The sequence below is a fragment of the Macaca mulatta genome, chromosome 17, assembly GCF_049350105.2.
Source record: "Macaca mulatta isolate MMU2019108-1 chromosome 17, T2T-MMU8v2.0, whole genome shotgun sequence".
Classification (NCBI taxonomy): domain Eukaryota; kingdom Metazoa; phylum Chordata; class Mammalia; order Primates; family Cercopithecidae; genus Macaca; species Macaca mulatta.
This window is the reverse complement of record NC_133422.1, coordinates 20253408-20278139: the sequence shown is the minus strand read 5'-3', so window position 1 is coordinate 20278139 and position 24732 is coordinate 20253408. Positions and strand designations below refer to the sequence as shown.

Genomic DNA, 24732 nt, shown 5'->3' with positions numbered 1-24732 from the left:
CAGCAACTGCAGACGCCTGTCAGTTGTCTCTGGAAGCTCCATCCCAGAGAAACACAGAGCCACCACCAACTGGTGATCAGGCAGGAGCTATGCTGGGGGCCCAAGCCAGGAGCCATCCTGCCCAGTGAGTAGCAGCAGGACCAGGGACTCGTGTGGAAAACGGTCTGGGTTGCCTTTCCATATGCCAGGTGTGGCAGGCTGGAGGCCCATGACAGCTGTTGGGCTTTTTGCTCCCTCTCCAGCCTGAGGGCAGCAGGGGCACAGGCTACGGCAGGGCAGAGGGTCTGTTGGTTACTTCTGGGCGCTCCATCCCAGAGAAATGAGGGCTGTGACCAGTTGGAGTGTACAGGCAGCGGGCAGGATGGCTGCGATGAAGGCCCAGGCCAGTGGGCCTTGCCTGGCAAGGTGCAGCGGAGGTGAGGCCTGCAGTCTGTCCACTCCTCAGCACCATGGAGATGGCCCCTATCCTAGGGGCACACGAGAGAGCCTGGCCTACCTTGGCCGGACTATGGCAGCTGGGGCCATAGCAGCTCAGGGATCCACACTGGTTTGAGCAGTGGCTCTGCCCAGACTCCAAGCAGCTCTCTGTGTCAGTCTAGAGCCCCAGGGTGTGTGTGTGGCGGGGGGAGGGTAAGTGGAGTCATGGATGATCTCCTGTGCCCGGGGATTGCAAAGGTCCATGGCAGAAGTGTGAGTCCCCAGGAGCCTTCACTCGCTCACCCTTTCCCTGCTGTAGGGAGCCTCCCCTTGCTCTGCACCAATCCCAGGTGGGTGGCTGTCCTGCCTTATTCCCCTCTGCTCTCCATGACTCACCACTGCTTCCTTGAATCCCAACACAACCTGCTGGATGACCAACCTGAAGAGCTCGTGTTCACTCACCACTCTGTCTCCTCTTGTGAGAGCTGCGCACACTAGCTGCTTCTAGTCAGCCATCTTGGCACTTCAGATACGTGTTTTCTTAAGTAGAATTTAGTAACTTGGAATGGAATCATCCAAAACTTAAGAGGAGACAGTTTAACTATTTTTTAAAATAGAGGGATAAAAAGAGGTGGAGGGAGAAAGTAATTCTGGTGAGCCAAGTTCCATAACTTCAGTGCATAGAAATATTGTTGTCACCTATAGTGAAATTACATCAGGTGTCTTGCTGACTGAATACAATGCTTGTTGCAGTAAAACCGCTGCCTTGAAACACTACTACACATAACTCTTTAACATTCCTGACAGTTGGTTCCTAACATGGATGTAAAGAACTTCAATGAAATTCATCAGACTCAAATATTAAGTAAATAATTTAATGATAGAACACTGAAATGTCTTTAGACACAGTATTTTCAAGTTATATTTCTGCCTGGAGTACAGATATGAAATACCACAAACGGGACTCTGAATTAAGCAAACAGAATGAAAAAAAATTCTCCCAACCTAAGCTTCCATTCCTCACTCCCACTTGCCTCAGACTCTTTCTATTGAAGATCTATAGTTAAATCTCTAATGGACAGCCTGTGGGAAGATTTACTGCCAACAGGGATGACTGACTTGTTTCTGGGCACTGAGCAGGGGACTGTGGGCTCTGAAGCAGTTTACTTCCTGTGGAAAGCCAGTCCCATTTATATTTTGCTTCAATCCAGGCCTATTCAGATAAAGCACCACTCAGTAGCTACTGACCATTTAAGTATGGAGAGAAAAGCAAAGTAGAAAAATGGTTTTTACTTAAAGAAAGAAAAAGCAAATGGAAGACCAGCCATAATAGCCCTGTGGCACAAGAGACATGACAGGGATCTCCTCCCCAGATGTCCCCTGCTGTTTGTCAGTCCCTCATATCCCTGACCCTCTGGCTTCTGGCTCTATGACGACAGTTGCCACAGAGGATTCATGGACAGCAAAAAGCTTAAGGAACCTGGAGGTTTTGTACAACATGTACATTCTGCTGACAGAAACACATACATGGTATGGACTCTTACTCAAATTGTTAGCCTGCTTGCACTCAGTATACAGGCTGCTTAGGAACACTTTATTGGAAGATACCCTGCTGGTCTTGGAGCAGCACAAAATGATGAGGTTAACTTTAGTAGTGACAAGAATGACCCTCTTATACCATATAGCCAAAGAACAGCTGTCCATCCCCAAGTCTGTGGGGGATCAGATGAAGTGTGGAGTTTGGTTGGTTGGTCAGTGAATTTGTGGTCAGTGAACACATATATATGGCATGGTTAAGTATAATTGCTTTTCTTTTTCTTTTTTTTTTGAGACAAAGTCTCGCTGTGTCACCCAGGCTGCAGTGCAGTGGTACAATCTCAGTTCACTGCAACCTCTGCCTCCCGGGTTCAAGTGATTCTCCTGCCTCAGTCTCCTGAGTAGCTGGGATTACAGGCGCACGCCACCACGCCCAGCTTATTTTTGTATTTTTAGTAGAGATGGGGTTTCGCCATGTTGGTCAGGCTGTTCTCGAACTCCTGACCTTGTGATCCACCCACCTCAGCCTCCCAAAGTGCTAAGATTATAGGCGTGAGCCACCGCGCCTGGCCTACAATTGCTTATGTTGCATTGCTTTATAAACTCATATCCCATATACAGTCATCATTAAGACTTGCTGACTGCCAGTACCAAATGGAGAAGCCTCCAACGCTGTAAAAGCATGGCAAGATAGACTTCAGGATGGGTCAGCCCTGACATTACTCACTATAGAGTAAAAGCACTGAGTTCTTTCTAGTTCTGAGAGAGGATTTTACCCACGGTCACACAATCACCAAATAGGGAGGAAGGCTTCTCTTGGCTTTGGCTCTCACTGTTCCTTGGAAGGGTTTCCGATTGGTGGAGGCAGAGCAGACAGTGAGTGGTCCAAAGTGGACTGATGGCCCCAAATGAGCCAACAGAACACCCAGGAATCCTACCCAGGCCAGGACCCAGAGACAAAAGGTAAGAGCTGTTGCCAGCCACGTGGGTCTTCATCAAAGCACAGCGGCACTGCCTACCACTCAGCCCCTTCCTCAATCTAAAGTCCAAGAGGGGAAGTTCTTGGGGAGAGAAGGGAAGCTGGTAAAGGCCGTGCTATTTCCCAAAGGCCTGACCCTCTGGGCCACCCCCAGCAATATAGTCAGTGTGGAATATGATCCCACCAAGAAAATGAATGGCACTCTTTTAAGAGTACAGCATCTTGGGGAAATCTAGGATGCCTACTCTGAAGCTTTTACTCAAGTGTGGAAGCCACACCAGTATGCAGGTATACTGTCTTACAAATCTAGAAGAATATTTTCGTTTTCAAGTACCCCATGAACACTTTTTTAAAAATTCAACCACTGGCTAGGCATGGTGGCTCACACCAGTAATCCTAGCACTTTGGGAGGCCGAGGTGGGCAAATCACTTGAGGTAAAGAGTTCGAGACCAGCCTGGACAACATGAAACCTCGTCTCTACAAAAAATACCAAAAAAAATTAGCTGGGCATGGTGGCGCGCACCTGTAATCCCAGCTACTCGGGAGGCTGAGGTGAGAGAATTGCTTGAACCCAGGAGGCAGAGGTTGCAGTGAACTGAGATCATGCCACTGCACTCCAGCCTGGGTGACAGAGTGAGACTCCATATCAAAAAAATAATAATAATAATCAACCACTTAGAAAAGTATACCCATTAAGCAGACCCTACATCTAGAATGGGTTAAGCAACCATTTATAAGCATCTTCATGAGAAATGATCACCTCTGGGTTTTTCTGATATTTGAAATAAACATGGAACCAAACTGTGTTTCCCTCAACACATAATGTCCAAATTGCATGTACAAGTGGAGGTTGTAGGAACTATATTCTGCCGTTTGAATTAGGCGCATAAGGCTACTGACCACTCTATATTTTACCAAGAGCAAGTGAGGTGACTTTTCTATTTCAGTACGATTATGGGCAGAAACAATATGATGCAAAATAGAGGTTCTTCCATAAAGTTTAAGATGTAGGGTAGAAAGGAAGACAAAAAGCAAAATTCCCAAGAAATCAGAATAACTTCACACTGGTCTTGTACTCCAAGAAACCCTGAGATGAACTGTAGTCCTCAAACACCTGTGCTTGGCTCAGGCTCACCAAGACACTTCAGTATGTTTCCAACTGGTTCATCATCAACTTCCTGCTATATTCATAGGCCAAAAAGAGTGCTCCATTGGCAGGGAATGCTCGAATCATAGTAGGTTTCAGTCCAGAATATAAGGCCGTTATTCCTAGCAAATAAAAGGGCGATCAAAGACTGCAACAATCCCTCCTTTGGGGACACCCACGCAGCTGCATAGCACCGGTATATTTACATATGCAAACCCAGACAACAGTGCTAGCACAAGTCATGGAAGGATGCATTCCCAGCTTTCCCTAAATAGACTAACAGAAACAAGGACAAGTATCAGGTCTCCTGGCAAAACTGACTGATGCTCAGGTAACATACCCCAAATCCATGCTTGGTTCACTCTTAGTATATGGATGCGGCAGAGCTAAGGCCTGAGATGGCCAGACAGAGGCAACCATGGAGACAGAGGTGGCAGCAGCTCTGCAGCTTCACCTGGGCAGTGGCAGGAGCACCAACCTTGAAGCCGGAGACCTGTTTATACTATTAGTACTGCCCAGGGTGGTTATGAAGATTGAATTAGATAAGGAAGGAAGGTGTAAATACTTTGTAAAACTTTACCTGTTATACAGATTTAAGGGAGGATTACTATGAGTAATAGACAAGGTATCTGTGCTCTATTTGGGACACAGAGTTTCTGTGTTACTGTCCTCTTTCTTTCTCCAATCAAAACAGAGAAGTTCATATCTCAGATTTTTTTTTTCTTTTTTTTTTTTTGAGACGGAGTCTCGCTCTGTCGCCCAGGCTGGCGTGCAGTGGTGCGATCTCGGCTCACTGCAAGTTCCGCCTCCCGGGTTCACGCTATTCTTCTGCCTCAGCCTCCCTAGTAGCTGGGATTACAAGTGCCCACCACCACGCCCGGCTAATCTTTTTTGTATTTTTAGTAGAGATGGGGTTTCACCGTGTTAGCCAGGATGGTCTCAATCTCCTGACCTCGTGATCTGCCCACCTCGGCCTCCCAAAGTGCTGGGATCACAGGCATGAGCCACCGCGTCTGGCCCATATCTCAGATTTTAACATGTATATGGATGCTTGAGAAACAGGTATTTACTCACCTTCATTTTTCACAACATTTATAAAGGTTCTCATAAATCCTGCCTGTTTTCCAGACATGGAAAGAACTTGAATTCTGGATTTGATACAATCCACTGGGTATACCGCAAGCCAGAGGCAAATCCCACCAACTCCACCACTTAACATCAAAGGGACAGGGCCTAGAGAAAAAAAAAATAGCAAATGGAATTTTGTCTCAAGAACAGCTGATGTGGCATTTCCAGAAGTCAATGTAGCAATGGCTGCAGGTAGATGAAAATAAAAATGCTAATGCGGCAGAATACAATTCTTTGAGGAAACGGTCAAAGCTCTTGTTACCAAGCTCTAAGAACACAAGGTTTTGTTTGGTAGCCCAGGTCTACCCCTGGGTCATGCCAAGTACAAGAAGCCCTAGTGAGGGTTATATTTAGTTTGGTCACTGAGGTATCGAGGGCTGGCCCACATGAACCAGCAGGCCTCCAGCTGAGTGGCAACCCCCTACAGTGGGGAGAAGACAGGCCAAACACAATCTACGTCTTTTTTCAACTTTCTCACTCTTAAGTATTTTAATAGCCCTGATTCTTCCTTTACCATTAAACGCCAAAATTGTTTTTATTAAACATAGCAGTTAAGTCTGGGAGCTTGACTAACCACAGAATAGATTCAACACACACTGAGAGAGATGGTAAGAACAACTCACTTATGTGAGCCAAACATGGCGTGTAGTTAAACCAACCAGCTAAACATGATAAGCTACAAAGAACTATGGTTTCCGCTGCTCTCAAAACACTATTAAGATGACCAAGTTTTAAGCTTATTTCAAGATTATTTATAGGTGATTCCCCAATTGGGAAAGTCATTTCTGGATTTCTTCTCCCCTAATATAGATCCAGAAAAATTAACAAACTTTATTCCAGTAAGAAAGTTTGGGATGTACTGCTTCAGGCCCTGTCCTAAGGAAATTATCAGGCCTGGAGGGTGGGTGCTATCAACTGCCTGCCACCATGTTACCTTCTGGCATCCAGAAGCTTCCCTGTGCCAGATGCAGCCACCAATGTGGGGAGGAGAGCACAAAGGGCAGAGAATCCACAGAAACCACACCTGTAAGGAGCAAACACCATCACACCCCACTGCTGTCAACGCAAACACATTTACCTAGTTCATCTTTTGATCTCCCTGATGCAAAAAAGGACCGGCTCAGTTCATAGCCACCAAAGAAGAAGAAATAGCCCGGTACTTCTCGAAGTAAAGTGCTTGAGAGTCCATGGTAGAAGCCCAAGGGGCCATCCTTCCTAAGGATACTTTTGATGACAGACCACACTGTACTGGGAGGAAACACAAAGAGCATGGTTATGGCAGGTGGGAAGGAAGAAAGGACAAGGGCATTTGCAACCAGTTAACAGATCTGGTCAAGCACTAGCAAGGAAGAAGCTGATTTTCTGAATGAAGAGCCAGGAACTGAGACTAAAAGGCATCCTTCTGTGGGAAGGAAATTTATTTACAGGAAGGAATTATCTAAACTCAGCAAGCATAAAATGGCATTTTATTGCCCGGTCCTTTATTGCCGTGATTCCTATTTCCTCAATCTTTCTTTTTTTTTTTTTTTTTTTTTTTTTTTTGAGACGGAGTCTCGCTTTGTCGCCCAGGCTGGAGTGCAGTGGCCGGATCTCAGCTCACTGCAAGCTCCGCCTCCCGGGTTTACGCCATTCTCCTGCCTCAGCCTCCCGAGTAGCTGGGACTACAGGCGCCCACCACCTCGCCCGGCTAGTTTTTTGTATTTTTTAGTAGAGACAGTGTTTCACCATATTAGCCAGGATGGTCTCGATCTCCTGACCTCGTGATCCGCCTGTCTCGGCCTCCCAAAGTGCTGGGATTACAGGCTTGAGCCACCGCGCCCGGCCTATTTCCTCAATCTTTCTGGTGTGTTTTTGGGAAATCTGTTCAGGTGCTTATAGGATTTGTTTTGTTTTAGTGCAGAGAAATGAGTGAAGGAGTAAATGTTGTTTGAAGGCAAGACAAATTCTGAGAACAAGTTATAGCTCCTGTTATGCAGAAGCACCAAGAATTTATTTCTCAGAGCACCAGGGATGCAGGAGAATTTCTTCTAAGCAGATCACAGCCCTGCTCCTGTAGCAGCCAGAACACAGAACACTTTTTGTCTGACTCCCCTTCATACTGGGGGGCTACCAGGGCGGGTTTATCCCTGCTAAGAACAGGCCAAGAAATCACACACTCAGTGCAACTCAGTGAATCCCTCTCTCCACACTTGGTTCTCAGTAAGAAGGGGACTTGGCTTGGATAGATAAAGGATCAAGTCCCAAGGTAATAAAGGCCACAGACGTTTAATAACTATTTTCCTTCCGAGAGCTTCAGAAGGCACTGCTACATGGAATTTAATAAAAGTAATCCAGCTCAACACAATTAACCTCCCTTCCAATCCGAGGCTTAGCCCCAAGTTACCATACCATATGCTTTGTGTGAACACTGCTAGACCTCAAATACAAAGTCAGCTGATAATTCAAGGTGTCGATCTGCCTAAGTCCTTTGGATATAACTATTACTATCTTTTAATTACCTTGAATTACTTCCAAGGGACATGAGGGCAGCTTCCTGGGTGGTGTTAATGTTCTATCTGTTAATCTGGACACAGGTTACAAAGGCACATAAATTGTGTCACTAAATATAGAACTGCATACTTGTGACTTACATGTGCATTCATGATACTATGTGTATATCTGAATAAAAAGTTTTAAAGACTTACACTCTTGGACTTCTACGCAATGAATATTAGATTCAAATTGGTTGTAATGTGTCTCAGGGGTGTAGAAAACAGGGCACTCTTCCAAACCCCATTCTCACTGAGTAGGGACTGATCCCTGAAAATGGTCAATTTATCTACTGCTTTTTCCCAGCAGATTTATAGGCTTTGAGTTAACCACAGCAATATCCTTGGTCAGAACTCGGCCAGATGTCAAGATAAGTAGGCAAGTTTTGCAGTTAATAAGGATAATAAATTGCTTTCCAATTCAAGTAAATCAAATTGTGTATGACAGAGCACTCTCCGAGGATAATGGGAATGTGTTTTCAAGAGTGAGCTAGAGAGTGATTTAATCATTGAAGAGTAGCTATGCTTACAAAAGTATTGATTAATGTTCTCAGAACTTGGACCATTTGCAGGTACACTTGAAGGACTGGGGATAAGTGGGGTAAGGAAAGTTACCTCTAGGAACTGGGGCAATCAGCCTGAATACCCATGTGAAACCTGGAAGTGGGCATCAAATATTCATCTCAGAATCCAAATTGGCACTTATGAAGGCTCAGGTCTAAGGCAAAGTTCAGAAGCCACCCACTATGTACCTCCAAAAATGGTTGAAGATCACGCCTTACGTTTCCAAGAGGCCAAAAAGGGTGGTAAGCTCCTGGTTTCTCCAGTTCTGGGGTATTAAATATCTGTCTAAGACTTTCTATGCAGTGGGTGGTGGGTCTAATCACAGCCAATCCCTTCAGAAAATCTCTGACTGATAGGGGAAAGCATTCTAGAAACAATATTTTGAGTAGATAAATCGGCTTCCACATCTGCCACTTTAGTACAATATAAAATGAGAAATCATCCAATTCACTAGGGCCATAGAGACCTGACGTTTGTGCCCAAGTGGTGCTTACTTCTGGCTTTTGGCTATCTTTCCTGATGTCTCCATCTCATACATGGTCTGCAGCCGGCACTTCACGAGCTCCGTGGGGCAGAGCACCAGTGCAGCAAAGGCAGAGGCGAAGGAACCGGCAGCTGCATTCTGCAGATCACTGAAAGCACACAAGCAGACAGTTACCCCTCAGCTTCTTCATTCCTTCGGCACCCACCACACGGAGGGCACTCTGGTGATAAAGCAGGGTAAGGAGCCGGCTGTGAGGGCATGAACCTGTGATTTCAGCTACTCAGGAGACTGAGGTGGGAAGAGCACTTGAGTCCATGTGTTCTAGGCTACAGTGCTATGACTGCATCTGTGAATAGCCACTGCATTCCAGCTTGGGCAACAAAGAGAGACCTCCATGTCTAAAAAAATGATGAAAGGAAGGAAACTTGCATGTGCTGTTTCATCTAAGGATCCCACAACCCTGTAAGGCAGATAGCAGCACCCCAATTCCCTATGGGAAGTGACACTTAGAGATGAGATAATGTGGCCAGTCACACAGCTACTATTTGCTAAGATGTGAACCCAGGTCTTCCTGACTGCAACACCCATATTCTTTTGATTACACACAGCGCTATGGACTGAATTTGATCCCCCCAAGGTGATGGTGTTAGGAGATGGGGCCTTTGGGAATAGTCAGGTATAGATGAGGTCATGAAGATAGGGCCACTGTGATGGGATTAGTCCCTTAGAAGAACAGGCCAGAGAGATCGCTCACTCTCTGCCATACGAGGACACAGTGAGAAGATGGCTATGTTCAAATTAAGAACAAGCCCTCGTCAGATACCAGATCTGCTGGAACCTTGATCTTAGACTTTTCAGCCCCTAGAACTATGAGAAATGTTTGTTTTAGTCACTCAGTCTGTAGTATTCTGTTACAGCAGCCAAAGCCAAGATACATTGCAACATAACAAAATAAAACTCCACAAAAAAACCCAAAGGCAAGGAGAAAAACATTACCCATAGTCCCCCACTGAAAAACACACACTATTAATACTTCAGTGTATTTGCCCTAAGTTTTAAACAAAGCTAGGCTCTAAGACTATCCCCACACGCCCACAATCCAACCTGGAGCAGCCAGATGTGCAATGTAACTGCCACAGATGAAAAGCCAGAAAAAATTTTAACCAAAAGTTGCTGCATCACAAAAAGATTTTCCAGTTCAGCTGATGACCTACCACCTCAGCAACACAGAAGAGGGTAAAATGGTGCCACAGGAGTGGGTGAAGCCAGTACAAGTCTGCAAGCTCAATGGTATTAGGTGAAATGGCTGAACTGGAAATCTAAACTAGGCAGCGCGATGAATGCACAAATACAAAAACAGAAACATTCGCCTCCTGTATGGATTTAGTACCAGCAGCCAAAGGTCACTAGCAGGGTTGTGAAACTGGAATCCAGTAAGAGTTCAAGAATATGGGAGGCCAGGCGTGTGGCTCACACCTGTAACCCCAGCACTTTGGGAGGCCAAGGCAGGCAGATCACTTGAGGCCTGGCCAACATGGCAAAACCCTGTCTCTACTAAAAATTAGCCATGCCTGGTGGTGCACGCCTGTAATCCCAGCTACCCCAGTGGCTGAGGCACAAGAAGCGCTTAAACCAGGGAGACGGAGGTTGCAGTGAGCCGAGATCATGCCACTGCACTCCAGCCTGGGCGACACAGTGAGACGCTTTCCAAAAAAAAAATGAATATGGGGAAAAGTCTGAGAAGTGTTTCAAAAGAAAGGCTTCTCTGCGAGTTCATGGTTCACGGGAGTCGGGATAGAAGGTCCCTTCCAGCCCCGGAAGAGTGTTGCGTCATAGGATCATGACTGGCATTTGGGGTGGGACAATCCTTCATTGGGGAGGAAGAACTGAACTGGTTCCCTGACACCCATTCAATGCTGGCATCGCGCTCTCACTGGACAGCCAAGATCGCCCTCACAGATTTCCAAAAACCCCCAAGGGTGGGTGGGAATCTCCTCAGCTAACTACCCAGGTAGAGAGAGAATCCCCTAACAATTTTTCTCCAAAGTGTGAGCAAAAGCGCAGACGGAGCCGGGCGCGGGGGCTCACACCTGTAATCCCAGCACTTTGGGAGGCCGAGGTGGGCAGATCATGAGGTCAAGAGATCAAGACCATCCTGGCCAACATGGTGAAACCTCATCTCTACTAAAATACAAAAATTAGGTGGGCATGGTAGTGCGCACCTGTAGTCCCAGCTACTTGGGAGGCTGAGGCAGGAGAATTGCTTGAACCCGGGAGGCAGAGGTTGCAGTGAGTCAAGATCACACCACTGCACTCCAGCCTGGCAACAGAGTGAGACTCCATTCTCAAAAAAAAAAAAAAAAAAAAAAAAGCACAGAGGGACCTACCACATTCAGGGGCACTAAAGTTTTTCCAGTGTTAAAGATTAATATAAAATCAAGGCTGCGCTAGTCTTGGCCCTGGTTTGCTAGTCCCTGGCGGTCTAGCTTCTGTGCCATGGCCAGATGCAAGGGGGGGTTCCCAGAGGCTGAGCTGGCCTTTGATACACCCAAATCTTTCAGAAGACTTGGCCTGGAGTGGGGCTTTCTTTCAGTAGGAAGACACTGCTTGCAGTGCAGACTTCCTTTTGATGTTAGAGAATTAAGCCTAAAACCATTAACAAAGAAGAACCAGGTACGCAAATGTACTTGCACATGCTTTTATGGCTTGTGGAAACCATCCAGTGCTGTTCAGTCCACTCCTTTCCCCCACTTCACTCCTTAGCAGCTTGTTAGAACCAAAGCTTAAAATGGTTTCTGCTGTCTTTCAGTCAGCCTGCAGATCCACAGTTGGCCTCCCTCAGGGACTCTGTGTTAACCTGCTGACAGGCAATAGTCAATTAGGAGCATTAACCACGGTCTGCCAAGTTTGCCAGGACAAAGGTGGCCGTCAATAAATGTAGAAGTCTATTGAGTTGAAGATATAATAATGGCTCAGGCATCTGAAGGAACACCAAGCACATTCTTATAGTGCAAGGACACGGTCAAATCAGATATGCAGTGGACTTTGGCTTTCCGATACATACTTTCATCGACTAGTGCACAGGAGGAGGTGCACGGGCCCCTGGTTCTGCATGGAGTACGAATGTGCAGAACTGGAATTGAAATGGTAGTAAGTATAGGATGGGATTTTGTAAGAATCATCCGTTTGTCATATATTCAACAAACATGGACCTGAGCCCTCCTGCTGTGTAAGACCCTGTCCAGCAAAACGTCAAAGCGGAACAACGCTCTGGGTCATGCTGAAACCGGGAACAGACAAATATTTACAGTGTGATTGCAGAAATTCACCACAGGCTCTCACAAGCAGTTCTTTCCTTTCACTGCTCCTGATTAATCTTCTCTCTAGAACTGACCCTTATAAAACATTCCAGATCCCCAACCGTGGTCTGATGGAAAGGAGACTGGGCAGGAGCTCAGAGGACACAAGTCCAAGGCCTTAGCGGGGTGACCTTGCGCATGTCAATATCGGCACCTTAGTTCCTCCATCCCTAACAGAGAGAACATCTGCCTTGCTCTTCTCACAGGATCACGGTGAGGGCTACGGAGACATGATACACATGTCAGAGCTTTGCAGACTCTAAGCATTTCCCCAACAGGTAACCAGCAAACACTGTTCCTCAGAATGGAAAAAGAAAAAAAAGGCCCAAGCTCAAAAAAGATGAGCACTGGATTAGACGACGTTCATCAGGATGGTTTCTTTACTGCAAAACAACTAAGCATCTTTTCTTTTTTTGAGAGACAGGGTCTCGCTCTGTTGCCCAGGCTGGAGTGCGGTGGTGTCATCTCACTGCAACCTCTGCCTCCTGAGCTCAAGCAATCCTCCCACCTCAGCCTCCCCAGTAGCTGGGACCACAGACGTGTGCTACCACACTCAGCTAAGTTTTGTATTTTTTGTAGAGATGGGGTTTTGCCATGTTGCTCAGGTTGGTCTCAAACTCCTGGGCTCAAGTAATCTGCCCACCTAAGCCTCTCAAAGTGCTGGGACTACAGGCGTGAGCCACTATGCCCAGCTTTAAGCATCTTTAATGAACTAAATAACACATACACTACATGAAATAAATGTACCCAGAGTGATTCTTCATGAGAGAGACACTGTGACGTAATTTCCCAACTCTTTCTTAAGGACACCCAGCAATTCAATGTTCTGAAAGCAGTGTGGGGAAATGCAGCTGTAAGGTATTAGATTGTTCTCAGCAGAAAAGCAATACGCTCTTACCTGTCCTTCACTTTGTTCACAGGCTAAGGAAGCAAGAAAGTGGAGGGGCAGGCAGGGCCAGATCCCCAGTGGTTTCGCTCATGCAAGACAGGAGTCACTGTCTGTCCTGCGGCTGGAGGGGCTGCTTTGCTCAGAAGACACAGGTCTTCTCCAGAATCTCACGTGGCTGCTTACTGTTTCCCTGTCTTCCCTCCCCATTTTGTCCTTTGCTAAGGAAACTGAACTGAACTGAAGTCCAGGTCTTCTCTAATAGAGTGTCTCTCCCTCAACAGGGAACAAAACTACAGTCGTCTGTGGTTTTTGCTTCTGTTCAGTCTCCATCGTGGCACGCCACACTCTCCTGGTCTGTGCCCTGCTTGTTTCTTTACTGCCCTCCTGCCTGCCCTTTCTGTGCTGGAGGCTCATCTCATTCATGCTCAGCCCTCCTCGCTGTCTACACCGTCTTCTTGGGCAATCGTATCCAGTCCCAAGCCTCGAGCTCTACTCATCATGGTGGAATTCCTGCCTAGAAAAGGGCATACCTTCAGACCTCCAGGCACCTCCAGAGAACACTGCTGTGCACAAGGAACCGAATTCAGTTGTGTGGGACCTGCAGCTGCAATCAGGTTTCAAACTCCTACTGAAATAACTAAGACTGCCCTTTGCAATCTTGAAGCTTATATAATAATTTTAAGTGGTATAAAATGAAATCAACGTTCAAAGCAGGGATAGCTAAACATCCCAGTGGTTTCCGAATTCTCTTTAGCCTCTATATAATAAATACCCAAGGCAAGACCAAGAACCAGGCGAAGTCTGATGTTTTGGGAAGATCCGGACAGTGAAAGGTGGGTTCCCTTGCATCTTTGCAAACATTTCCGACCCTTCCCAAAACTCCTCCAACTCATCTGGCTCAGACAACCTCTTCCAATACTCTGCTTTTTGCTAATGAAAGAAAAGCTAAAACGTGGATCATAAGCGGCATCTACAGTTTTAGTGCAGCATGTCTGCTGACGACAGGTAGCACCGCCAGCTGCATTTGAACAGCATTCTACTGGAGAAAACTGAAACCGCAGGGCGGTTCGTTCTCAGTGGTGGATGACGAGCAGGTCTCCTCTGTGACGTGCATATGTGGTTTCCAAGTTTTACATGATGACAATCATAAATCAAAGTTTTATATGATGACAATGTATAACTTCATAAATAAAAGGAAAGCAGTTTTTTTTTTAAAAAGAAATGTTCTTCCACATAAGGCATCAGTAAAATTGTGACCCTACAACAGTAGATGTTTTTTAATTTTTATTTTTTGTAGAGATGGGGATCTTGCTATGTTGCCCAGGCTGGTTTTGAAGTCTTAGCCTCAAGCCATTCTCCTGCCTTTGCCTCCCAAAGTGCTGGGATTACAGGCATGAGCCACCATGCCTTCCCAGTTTTGTGGGGTTTTTAAAAATAAAACAAAGCGTGTGTCCTTGACTCACCTCAGCTTTGCCTGCTTGTCCAGTCCAGCCACTTTCCGCACCACCTGCTGGCAGAAGCCATAGCACATGAACAGGACTGAGTTCTCAGCGATGTTGGCGATTAGTGCTGGGCTGGTCCCTTTGTAGAAGCCACGGAAGCCCACCTGGGAGTAAGTCTTCAGGCAGCAGTCCGTGAGGCCCCGGTACAGGTCAGGGAACGTCTGCATCTTCACTTTCATCGTGTCAAAGGGCTGCCCGGTCAGTACACACGCTGTGCCCCCTGGAATCAGGACAGATGACTGCTCTAGTATGAGGCTACATTTCCATTATCTATGGAAAGAAGGCACAGGCAGCCTACCCCAGAACTTACCCCTGCTTCAGTTCATTTCAACCTCTTTTCCTCCAAAACCTTCCAGCCATGTCCAGCAAACGATTTATAGCAGGCCCTTGATGTGCCTGGCATCTAAGTCGCACCCTGAAGGAGCTCATGCCAGGCAGGGGAGAGAGACAGACATGTGCTCAACAGTGGCAGGCAGAGGATGCAGCAGTGCAGTGAGCATGTAGGAGCCTGTGCAATAGGGTCAGAGGGACTACGGCTTTGCTGCGAGATCCTGGACAAGCCACGTAACTTCTGAGCCTCAGCTCCTCATCCATGCCACCTCATAGGGTTAGCATGAGGATTAAATAAAAATGGAGGAGACAGGCTTAGCACAGCACCAGTTACGTAAGTGGTTAGTAACCAGTGGCTACTGTGTGTGTGTGAAACGGAAACCCCAGAAAGGGAGGGGAAATGTGGGAAGACTTCATCACTCACTTTGCCTAACGCCCAGTGGGACTGATCAGACCCGGCACCACAGAAAGGAAACAAGGAGTCTGGCTAATTAATCCCCAAAGAGCTAAATATTTCATTCTATAGAAAAACCTCTTTAATTTGAGCTCTACCGATTAATAACGTGTATTTAGAGAATGGACTGAAATTTATTTATGCTTAGCTTAAATCCTTTATTTATATACTTTTATAAGAATATTAAATACAGCAAAGTCTACATTGCACAAAATATTTTTTTTTTTTTTTTGAGATGGTATCTTGCTCTGTCACCCAGGCTGGAGTGCAGTGGTGCAATCTCAGCTCACTGCAACCTCCACCTCCCAGGTTCAAGGAATTCCTGTGCCTCAGCTTCCCGAGTAGCTGGGATTATAGGTGCCCGCCACCACACCTGACTAATTTTTGTACTTTTCATAGAGATGGGGGTTTCACCATGTTGCCAAGGTTGGTCTCGAACTCCTGGCCTCAAATGATCCTCCTGCCTCGGCCTCCCAAAATGCTGGGAGGCATGAGCCACCATGCCCAGCCACGTGAAATCATTTTAATAAAAATTCTAAACAGCAGAAAAGGAATGAACTGTAACCACCCTACCACATCCCCACACCCTGTAGCAGGGTTGGTGTCGTGGGAACTCCCAGTGGTTAGCATTTACCATCTCCTCCTGGACCTGAGAGGAGCTCTTAAACCTTCATCAAAATGCAAAAGAAGGCTTACAGAAAATATCTGACAAATGCAACTTCCTGACTTTGACATTATACATAGTTATTCCACCTAAACTCTGGAAAGTGGAGTTGGGGGAAGGGACATTAAGAATAATTCTCAATTATTTATTGGCAAATAAGCCAACACTTCCAAAGAGTCTGAAAACCACTTGATCTCTTTTTTTTTGAGACGGAGTCTCGCTCTGTCGCCCAGGCTGGAGTGCAGTGGCACGATTTCTGCTCACTGCAAGCTCTGCCGCCTCCTGGGTTCACGTCATTCTCCTGCCTCAGCCTCCCGAGAAGCTGGGACTACAGACGCCCGCTACCATGCCCAGCTAATTTTTTTGTATTTTCAGTAGAGACGGGGTTTCACTGTGTTTGCCAGGATGGTCTCGATCTCCTGACCTCGTGATCTGCCTGCCTCGGCCTCCCAAAGTGCTGGGATTACAGGCGTGAGCCACCGCGCCCAGCTTTTGATCTCTTTTTTAAACAACAAGCAATATGATCTGTGTGAGCCCATCGTTACTGTTCATTTCTTCCAGGAGAGGAATGACACACTTCTGCCTTTAACTGCCAAATAATCCCCAATTCTGAATTAGTGGAATATAAGTTAATATGATTTTACCATGATTAATCCTGAGTCATTCTCTCCCAGGTACTGCTGGGCTAGGATAAAAAGATATCTGAATGACATTAAAATAATTTAATTATTCCAAGAGAAGAGGTGACAGAATGTTTTAAGTGGGAGTGTAATTCAGAGAGCCTAGATGCAGATAAGCTGCATCTAGCCATAAAGCATTTAATTCAGCACATTCATCTTTGAAGTTGATCATCTTGAACAGTTCAGGCATCACAGGTTACTAGAATACACATTTGCTGTATAGCTGGGATAGTTACATTTCCAACAGGGAGAAGGGGGAGGCTAATGAATGTACAAATGCTAGGACAACTGTCTCCCGTCCTCTGCGAGGGTAAGCTAACTTCCTGTGTAATTTACCGCAAATGACACGGTCATGGTGCTCACGGTGCCCTCAAGTGAGAGAAGACTGTTCTAACACCAGTACCAACCACGGAGCCTGACACCTAGTAGGTTCTTAAAGATCTATCAAGTCCATAAAGCCATGAATAAATATTATATTTCTCCACTTGCCTAGAAGTCAGACTTCTGATCTTATTCTCCTTAAAAGACAAATAACAACATTCTTTAGGCGGTGTGGTGGCCAGCCAAGCACCTTATTCCGCAGGAAAGGCACTCAGACTATGTCGTACCTAACACTTTACCAAGGGTGGTGGTTTGGATTTTCAGTCCTTGACATAGAATCACTAAATCTTGAGATACAGACGAAATCTATCCGGGCAGGGGCAGTGTCTCAGGGAAGGGACAGCTCTGAAGAAGGCAGAGAGGTGGGAAGAGAGAAGCAGACTCACACCACAGGACAGGTCCACCCGAGCAGAGGTGAGGCCCTCAATCCCCTCTGGAGGCCATCCGTAAAGGTTTAACAGGGCAGGGAGGTATATCATTTTCAAGAAACTCCAATCAAAACAGGTTTGGGGTTGTTTTTAATTTTGGCATTTGAGAAGATAAACTTCAATTATCTGAAATGCCACATTCCCCAACTACGCCAAACAAGCTACACTGCAACAGTAGTCAAAGTAGTGACTGCATTGTTTTAGAGCTGCTGAATGACTAACTCTTAAAGTGGTACCAAGTTTCCCTCCAAGACTATTTAACTTTTGGGATCCACGTGCCCCCATTTCAATAATTATCTGATTACCTAACTAAGTTCTTGAAATCCTCCTTCGTCCTAGCTGATTAGGGACCTAGATCTCTTACAGCCATTGCAGATAGGGAAATGAGAACTTCCCAGCACTTTAGACTAGATGAGCTGGCTGAAAACCTCTGTGGCGGGGAAAACTTTGTTTAAAAGGAAAAGAAGAAATACACACCACAACACATTTAAGCTCTATCCACATCACCTCGGGCAGCAGCTGGCTGTGTGCTTACAGTCAGATCGCTTCCATGGGTGACCTCTGCCACAAAACACTACAGGTCCTCTGCTCCTATCCAATGGCTGGCAGAAAAATCCCAAAGCCCAGCAAGTTCCACATCCAGAAAGTCAGGGCCCAAAGGCTCCAGACTCACCCTCCCCTCCAGTGTGCTGCAGACGCATTACGGAGTACTAAAACAGAGACGGCACCACCACCAGACAACGGACCCAGGGACCTCGGTCCTGCCCTGTCTTCGCACCATCTTGTTGCATAACCTTGAACAAATCTACTGCTCCTCGTGGGCCTTTTTCTACATACTCAACGAGCACTGGAGCCAACAATGTCTAAAGGTCGCTCTAGCTCCAGCACTCAAAGACTCCACGATCCTCTAAAGTGGGAATCTGCTTTCCATTTGCATCCCATGGGCCTCACAGCAGAACAGAGGTTTTTGTGTCACTGATGGGCACCTCCTCTGCCCAGGCCCCAACCTAAAGACCAAGTCTCCCTCCTCTTCCCCATCCCATCCCCCCAGGAATGGGCTTCGTTGTCCTCAGAAATTAGACTACCCATCGCAGCTCTACTCAGTGAGGGGCATCTCTGTGTCGCCAGCACAGGGAGAAATACCTGTCCAACAGTGATGGGGACAGTGTGTCAGTACACATAAGGGACCAATATGTGTTCAAAACATGCCCACCAGCAGATGCCTTACATACCAGCCTCCCAACCATACTGTTGCAATTTCTATCTTTCAAACTAACGGTAAATTATAAATATGGTACCCAAATACCTGTATGCACATAAATAGGAAAAGGTAGACTTTTAAATTCTATCACCATAGGTTCTAGATCTTTGACAGATTGACTGAAAGACATAAAATGTCAAAAGCTGAGACTACATGTGGCTAAACACCCTCCTACTGCAGACACAGAACTGAGCCCAGGAGCATTCACTTGCTGGTGACAGGCGGCCAGGGGCAGGCAGATGGTTGCACCATTCTCAGGGTCAGCATCCTCCCCAGTGTGCCATGGGGGAGGGGAGGGGGCCCGGGGCCCAGGAGGCTGTAGCCTAAAGGCACACAGTGGGCAAGAGACTACTGGGCAGACCCCCACCAGCCTTCAGTTCCCCAGGCATCTGGGGCCGGGACGCGCCTTGTGGGTTCTGCCCTGGGAGAAGTACCCTTGCCCAGTGCTCCTCATTAGTGTCAGTGACACGCTCTCTCCAGTCCTCCTCATTAGCATACCTTGGCCGACCTTTGGCTCATGGGAAAACAGTTTGCTCTTCCCTGAACAATTTATTTTTCACAATGGGGCAAATGACTGATGAGGTGGCCACACTCATGACTATACTCATCTGCTGGTGGTGGGGTGGGGTGTGCTGGAGAAGGACGGCACTGGACAACACGCCCTCTGGCCTCCCCACTCCAGGGAGCTGCAACTACTACGAGAATCCTGTGGGAGGCCAGGGTAGTCCGGGGTTTCCCTTTGGACAATCGGCATTCCAGCTGCTCCTCCTACTTCTGGACTCTGGAGAACCAAATTACCACCACGCCCTTCCCATTCTGCCTGTGCCTCAGCCTGAGGGTCCTGCTCTTCTTGCAGGTTCAAGCTGATCTTTCTAAGGAGTAGCCTGCACGATGCCAGCACTACCCCCTTATCACAGGCAGCACCTCCCCGTGCTGGGGGAGCCTCAGGCTCTTGGGTTTAGGTCCCTGGGCTCAGGTTAGCTGACATTCCCAGCAAATCCCACAACTTCTTTCACAGCTCTGAGACACAGTCCGTTATCAATCTCATTTTCAAAGACATGTCTTTTTTTTTTTGAGACGGAGTTTCCCTCTCATTGCCCAGGCTGGAGTGCAATGGTGTGATCTCGGCTCACCACAACCTCCGCCTCCCGGGTTCAAGCGATTCTCCTGCCTCAGCCTCCCAGGTAGCTGGGATTACAGGCACCCACCACCACACCTGGCTAATTTTGTATTTTTAGAAGAGATGTGGTTTCTCCACGTTGGTCAGGCTGGTCTTGAACTCCTGACCTCAGGTGATCTGCCTGCCTCGGCCTCCTAAAATGCTAGGATCACAGGCGTGAGCCACTGCGCCCAGCCTTTTAAAGACATTTCTAAAAGTGTCCTCCTTTCTTTCCCAACACTAGCAGGGACAGTAAGTGGTATTTCCCAGGAGATGCTATGGTGTTATTTTTGCACTACAAGGGCTCTGAAGACTGTCAGGCTTGAAGTGAAGAACCATGTCACCTGCATATCCCAGTCAGGTGACAATGGACAAGCGGCTTCACCTCTGAGCTGTTTTCCAGCTGTACTGGGCACATTCCACCCCTCACCCTGACTCACAAGGTGTTAACAATAATGGACACTCCTCTACCTTCTGCCACGCTCTGACCAATACTATACTTCCATCAAATGGATTCATCCCAAAGGTAAAGCACGTCGCTTCTGGAGGGAGAGAGGTAATATTTTCATACCACTTTCATCTGATCTCATTTACAGGGTAGCTGAGGAATACAGAGAACTGGGTTTTCTCTGGGACTACAGTTAGGCATTGCTAATGACTGGGACACGTTCTGAAATACGCGTCATCACACAGCTTCATCATTGTGCTATCACTGAGCATACACACCCGACTCGAGATGGCATAGCCTACTCCACACCTAGGCTAGACCGTATGGCCTGTGGCTCCTAGGCCACACACCTGTACAGCATGTTACTGTACAGGATGCTGTAGGCAACTATAACACAGTGGTATTTGTGCATCTAAATGTACCTAAACACAGAAAAGGTATAGCAAAAATACGGTAGTATAATCTCATGGGACCACCACCAGATACGCCGTCCATCACCGACAGAAACATGTGATAAGGCACATGACTGTACCTGCAGCCCCCGCCGTGAGGTCAATAGCAGCCTGGATAGCCGGATTGGACTTCATGTTTGCCCACTCTTCTGCTGGTCTTGTGGAAGGCAACTCTCTGGAGCTTATGACAGGCACCACATATCCCTGCAGGGAGGCAAGAGTTCACCATTAGTCCAAGTCTGCAGCATCCTGTTCTCTAGGCCTGCAGCCAAATGACGGAACCCAAACTTCTGGGAGCCATGAACTGGGCTCCACATCGTTCCAAAGGAAAGGGGCTCAAGGTATCAGTGCCGCTTAGCAACTGCCCCCTGGAAAACTCACAGATCAAAAACCTCCCCTGCGTATCAATGCTACAGCCACCAGCAGCACTTCAAGTGACCTTTCTGAAAACTGAAAAAATGAACACCAAATAAGTAAGCCAATCACAGTACCAAACCGCATCAGACTCGTTTTTTTAGAGGCCTACGTTGAGCCAGCAGTTGAACAGGCTCAGTTCTAAATTCAGACAGCAGCCTGTGCTGGGTGCCTAAGGGGATCTCACAAGACAGTAGGTCTGGAAAGGAACACGCAGGTGGCCAAGGCTGGGAGCTGCACCCTGGATCACATACGCCTCAGTGAATGCCTGCTCTACCTGCAGCGTGGCTCCTTCAGCCTCTACAGCTGGGAGTCCTCATCTGTACAAGGTGAATAATAAAAATATTGTAAAACAAAGGTAGTCACAAATAGCCACATCAGACTGATGGGACGCCCCACTGTGCACAAGCATCACGTGCTCTTAGAACAAGGCCCTGCACAAGCACCTTCCTGTCACACACATCTTCCTGTCACCACAGTCCACTAGCCCTTCAAATGTAAACGTGCGCAAGAGTCGCCTGGGGGGCCTTGCTAAATAAAACGCAGCTTCTGTTTCAGTAGCCTCGGCCAGGACCAGAGATTCTGCCTGTTTTGATGAGCTCCCAAGTGAGGCGGACAATGCCAGTCCACAAACTCACACTTTGAGATACAACACCTGGCCCGTTGTGTCCAAATCCGCTTGATCACCTGGAGTACTTATTAAATATCCAAATTGCCAGGACTTTCTTCTGGAAATCTTGATTCAGTATGTTTGGGTTGGAGCCTTGGATATTTGGGAAAAAGAGAATTTCTTTCTCTCCCTTAAGACAAAAGTCAACCACTGTTGAGGCGTGGGCTTAATAAACGTTGACTAAAATATCCAACTCAACAACCAATCCTGTATAACTTTCAAACCGTGCCAGTAACTTATTTGCAAATAATAAGGAACAACTTATTCCTCATCACATTGAGGAGCCGTATGACCCATCGTGCTGGATCAGAGATGAACACCAAGTGCCCTCCTAACACCAATGTCACCCTGAACGTCAACAGGAAACACTGGCTGCGGAGAAGTTGTTTAAACCTCTTGAAGCATTTTGCCAATGACCAGACTTCAATAATTTTCCTTTATTTACAAAAAATTTAAAACCAGTGGCAACAACAGCACATTACTTAATAAAGCAACTAAGAAGTGCAAGACACTGATTATACGCTGTTGATAGATCTGAAGAGACAGGACCATTTACTAGGCTGAAAAGGTGGCGGCCATCTGGTATCTTCCTAAAAAACTTTATCAGGGTCCTGGCCAGGTGCGGTGGCTCACGCCTGTAATCCCAGCACTTTGGGCCAGCGGATCACGAGGTCAGGAGTTTGAGACCAGCCTGACGAATATGGTGAAACCCCCTCTCTACTTAAAATATAAAAATGACCCCGGCATGGTGGTGCACACCTGTAGTTCCAGCTACTCGGGAGGCTGAGGCAGAAGAATCACTTGAACTCGGGAGGCGGAGGTTGCAGTGAGCTGAGATTGTGGCACTGCACTTCAGCCTGGGCAACAGAGCGAGATTCCATCTCAAAAAAACATTTTTAAAAAAGTTTATCAGGGTCCTAATCCCTTCCCAGAAGGCAAACTAAGGCCTGGAGCAAGGCAAGGTCAACCAAAGCCACCCAACTGTCAGTGACAGAGGATTCAGTTCAAAGTCCTGTCCTTTCAGGCCTGTGCCTACAAACCAACACTTAATCTGAGTATTTCAACCTGGCCAAAGGCAACACAAAACACCCAACCCTGTATTTTAGGGAAAGAAAAAAACCGGGGCAACTGAGAAGACAGACAGAGGCAAATCCAATGTGGCCTCCCAGATAAACCTCAATGCGCTTATTTCTTTTGGCACAGACACTTCTCTCTTAACTTTGAAGGAAAGTCACATCACATCACACTCTGTCTGTCCATATGAATTAAACCCTGTTAGGTGGGCCAAACTTAAACACATTAAATTCTACAAATAGGCCAGGCACAGTGGCTCACACCTGTAATCCCAGCACTTTGGGAGGCCAAAGCGGGCGGATCACCTGAGGTCGGGAGTTCGAGACCAGCCTGATCACACGGAGAAACCCCGTCTCTATTAAAAATACAAAATTAGCTTGGCGTACTGGGCCATGCCTATAATCCCAGCTACTAGGGAGGCTGAGGGAGGAGAATAGCTTGAACCCAGGAGGCGGAGGTTGCAGTGAGCCCAGATCGCCCCCATTGCACTCCAGGCTGGGCAACAAGAGCGAAACTCCATCTCAAAAAAATAAACAAATAAATAAATTCTACAAATAGCCACTAGAATTACTAGGATAGAAAACGATGACGGGTACTAACAGATTCACTCAGAAGGAGTGGGCAACTAATTCACATTATGTGTAGCTCTGGCTTGGAGAAGACACAGGGCTTGGAGAAGGCAAGACTTCACCATGAATTAAAATTGATTTATGAGCTTGCTGTAGCACTTGGAATAGAAAAAAGAATCTTTTCAGCGCCTTTGACCCCTCTCTCAAATTACAACAGGGTGCGACTGAGGAACAACAGTGCCAACCACCCATTTTTCTCCACCCTTGGGGAAATTAACTTTTTGTTTTGTTTTGTTTTGTTTTTGGATGGGAGGGAGAGTCAGTAGATGAGGCTGCATTTTCCACGAGCGAACATGAACCGCTGCGGGAAGATCCTGGCTTCTCGCTAAAGCTGGGGCGGCATGAGCCGCTGGCCAGCTCGCCATCCAGTCCCCAGAGCCCGGGCTTTAGGTAAGGCGTGGAGATGCCAATCAGTTTTGCCGCCAAGGACCCAGCCAGGCGCGTGTCTTCCCGGGCCTCGCAAGGAACAGGTCAGGGAGACGACTTCCAACTTTCTCTGCCCGGCCCTAAACGCTCGCCGCCGCTGCCCAGCCGCCCACTCCTGGACAGCCTGCAAGTCTCCATTCAGAAGCGGCTCTGTGCTGCCCAGCACTGGCGCCCCGGGGGTGCGGAGCCCCGCAGCCAAATGACACGACTTGCGGGCAAAGAAGGACAAAAGTTCCCACTAGGTGGGCACTGCGGGAAGGAGGCCGACGACCCCGAGATTCTCTGGGTTCCACGGCACGTGTGCGGCTACGCTGGCTGCTTCCCCCGCCGCCCGGGAAGGTCACGCCGCCCGGACACTGAGGCCCGCCCCGCGCCCCGCTCCCTCCGCCTGGCGCGCTCCCTGCCGCTGCAGGCGCCAGGCCGGGCTGCGCTCACCGCCGCGCCGGCGTGGCCGCGTCCCGCTCAGGCTCTGCCGCCGCTCTCGGCTCCGGGTCGCCGGCTGGGGCGGCCACTTAACACCCACGTCGGCCACGGCCGGCCCTCCGCCCCGCCCTCCGCGCAGGCAGCCCGGGCGGCGGCCCCGCTTAGCTCAGGAGCGCCCCTGCGGCTGGGGGACGGGCTGCGCAGGGCCGCGCCCAGGCCGGGACCCGGAGCCGCCACCGCCTACCGGCCCTGCCACAGCCCCCAGCACGGGAAGCGGAAGTGGGCGTGGGGCCGCGGCGCGCACA

The 24732-nt window shown here is 47.8% G+C and overlaps 1 protein-coding gene and 1 long non-coding RNA gene across 4 annotated transcripts; one reads left to right on the top strand and one right to left on the bottom strand.

The window, feature by feature from the left end:
- Positions 1-1278: 1278 nt before the first annotated feature.
- On the bottom strand, positions 1279-24705 carry SLC25A15 (solute carrier family 25 member 15). 3 transcript variants are annotated; one of them, XM_077974402.1, is made up of 8 exons: positions 24440-24578; positions 20872-20995; positions 14639-14754; positions 14496-14539; positions 8795-8932; positions 6287-6456; positions 5155-5313; positions 1279-4202 (listed from the first exon to the last, which is right to left on the bottom strand). In XM_077974402.1, the coding sequence occupies exons 2-8, from the start codon at positions 20924-20926 to the stop codon at positions 4078-4080; spliced, it is 807 nt and encodes a 268-aa protein (XP_077830528.1). In that variant the 5' UTR covers positions 20927-20995; positions 24440-24578; the 3' UTR covers positions 1279-4077. The 3 variants fall into 3 exon arrangements, with proteins under 3 accessions (XP_077830528.1, XP_077830525.1, XP_077830526.1); XM_077974399.1 differs by having other exon boundaries at positions 14496-14754; positions 24440-24705; XM_077974400.1 differs by lacking the exon at positions 24440-24578 and adding an exon at positions 22635-22728 and having other exon boundaries at positions 14496-14754.
- On the top strand, positions 8848-14202 carry LOC144336348 (uncharacterized). The gene is made up of 2 exons (XR_013408036.1): positions 8848-9020; positions 13314-14202. It is a non-coding gene; the product is annotated as an uncharacterized LOC144336348 (long non-coding RNA).
- Positions 24706-24732: the final 27 nt, after the last annotated feature.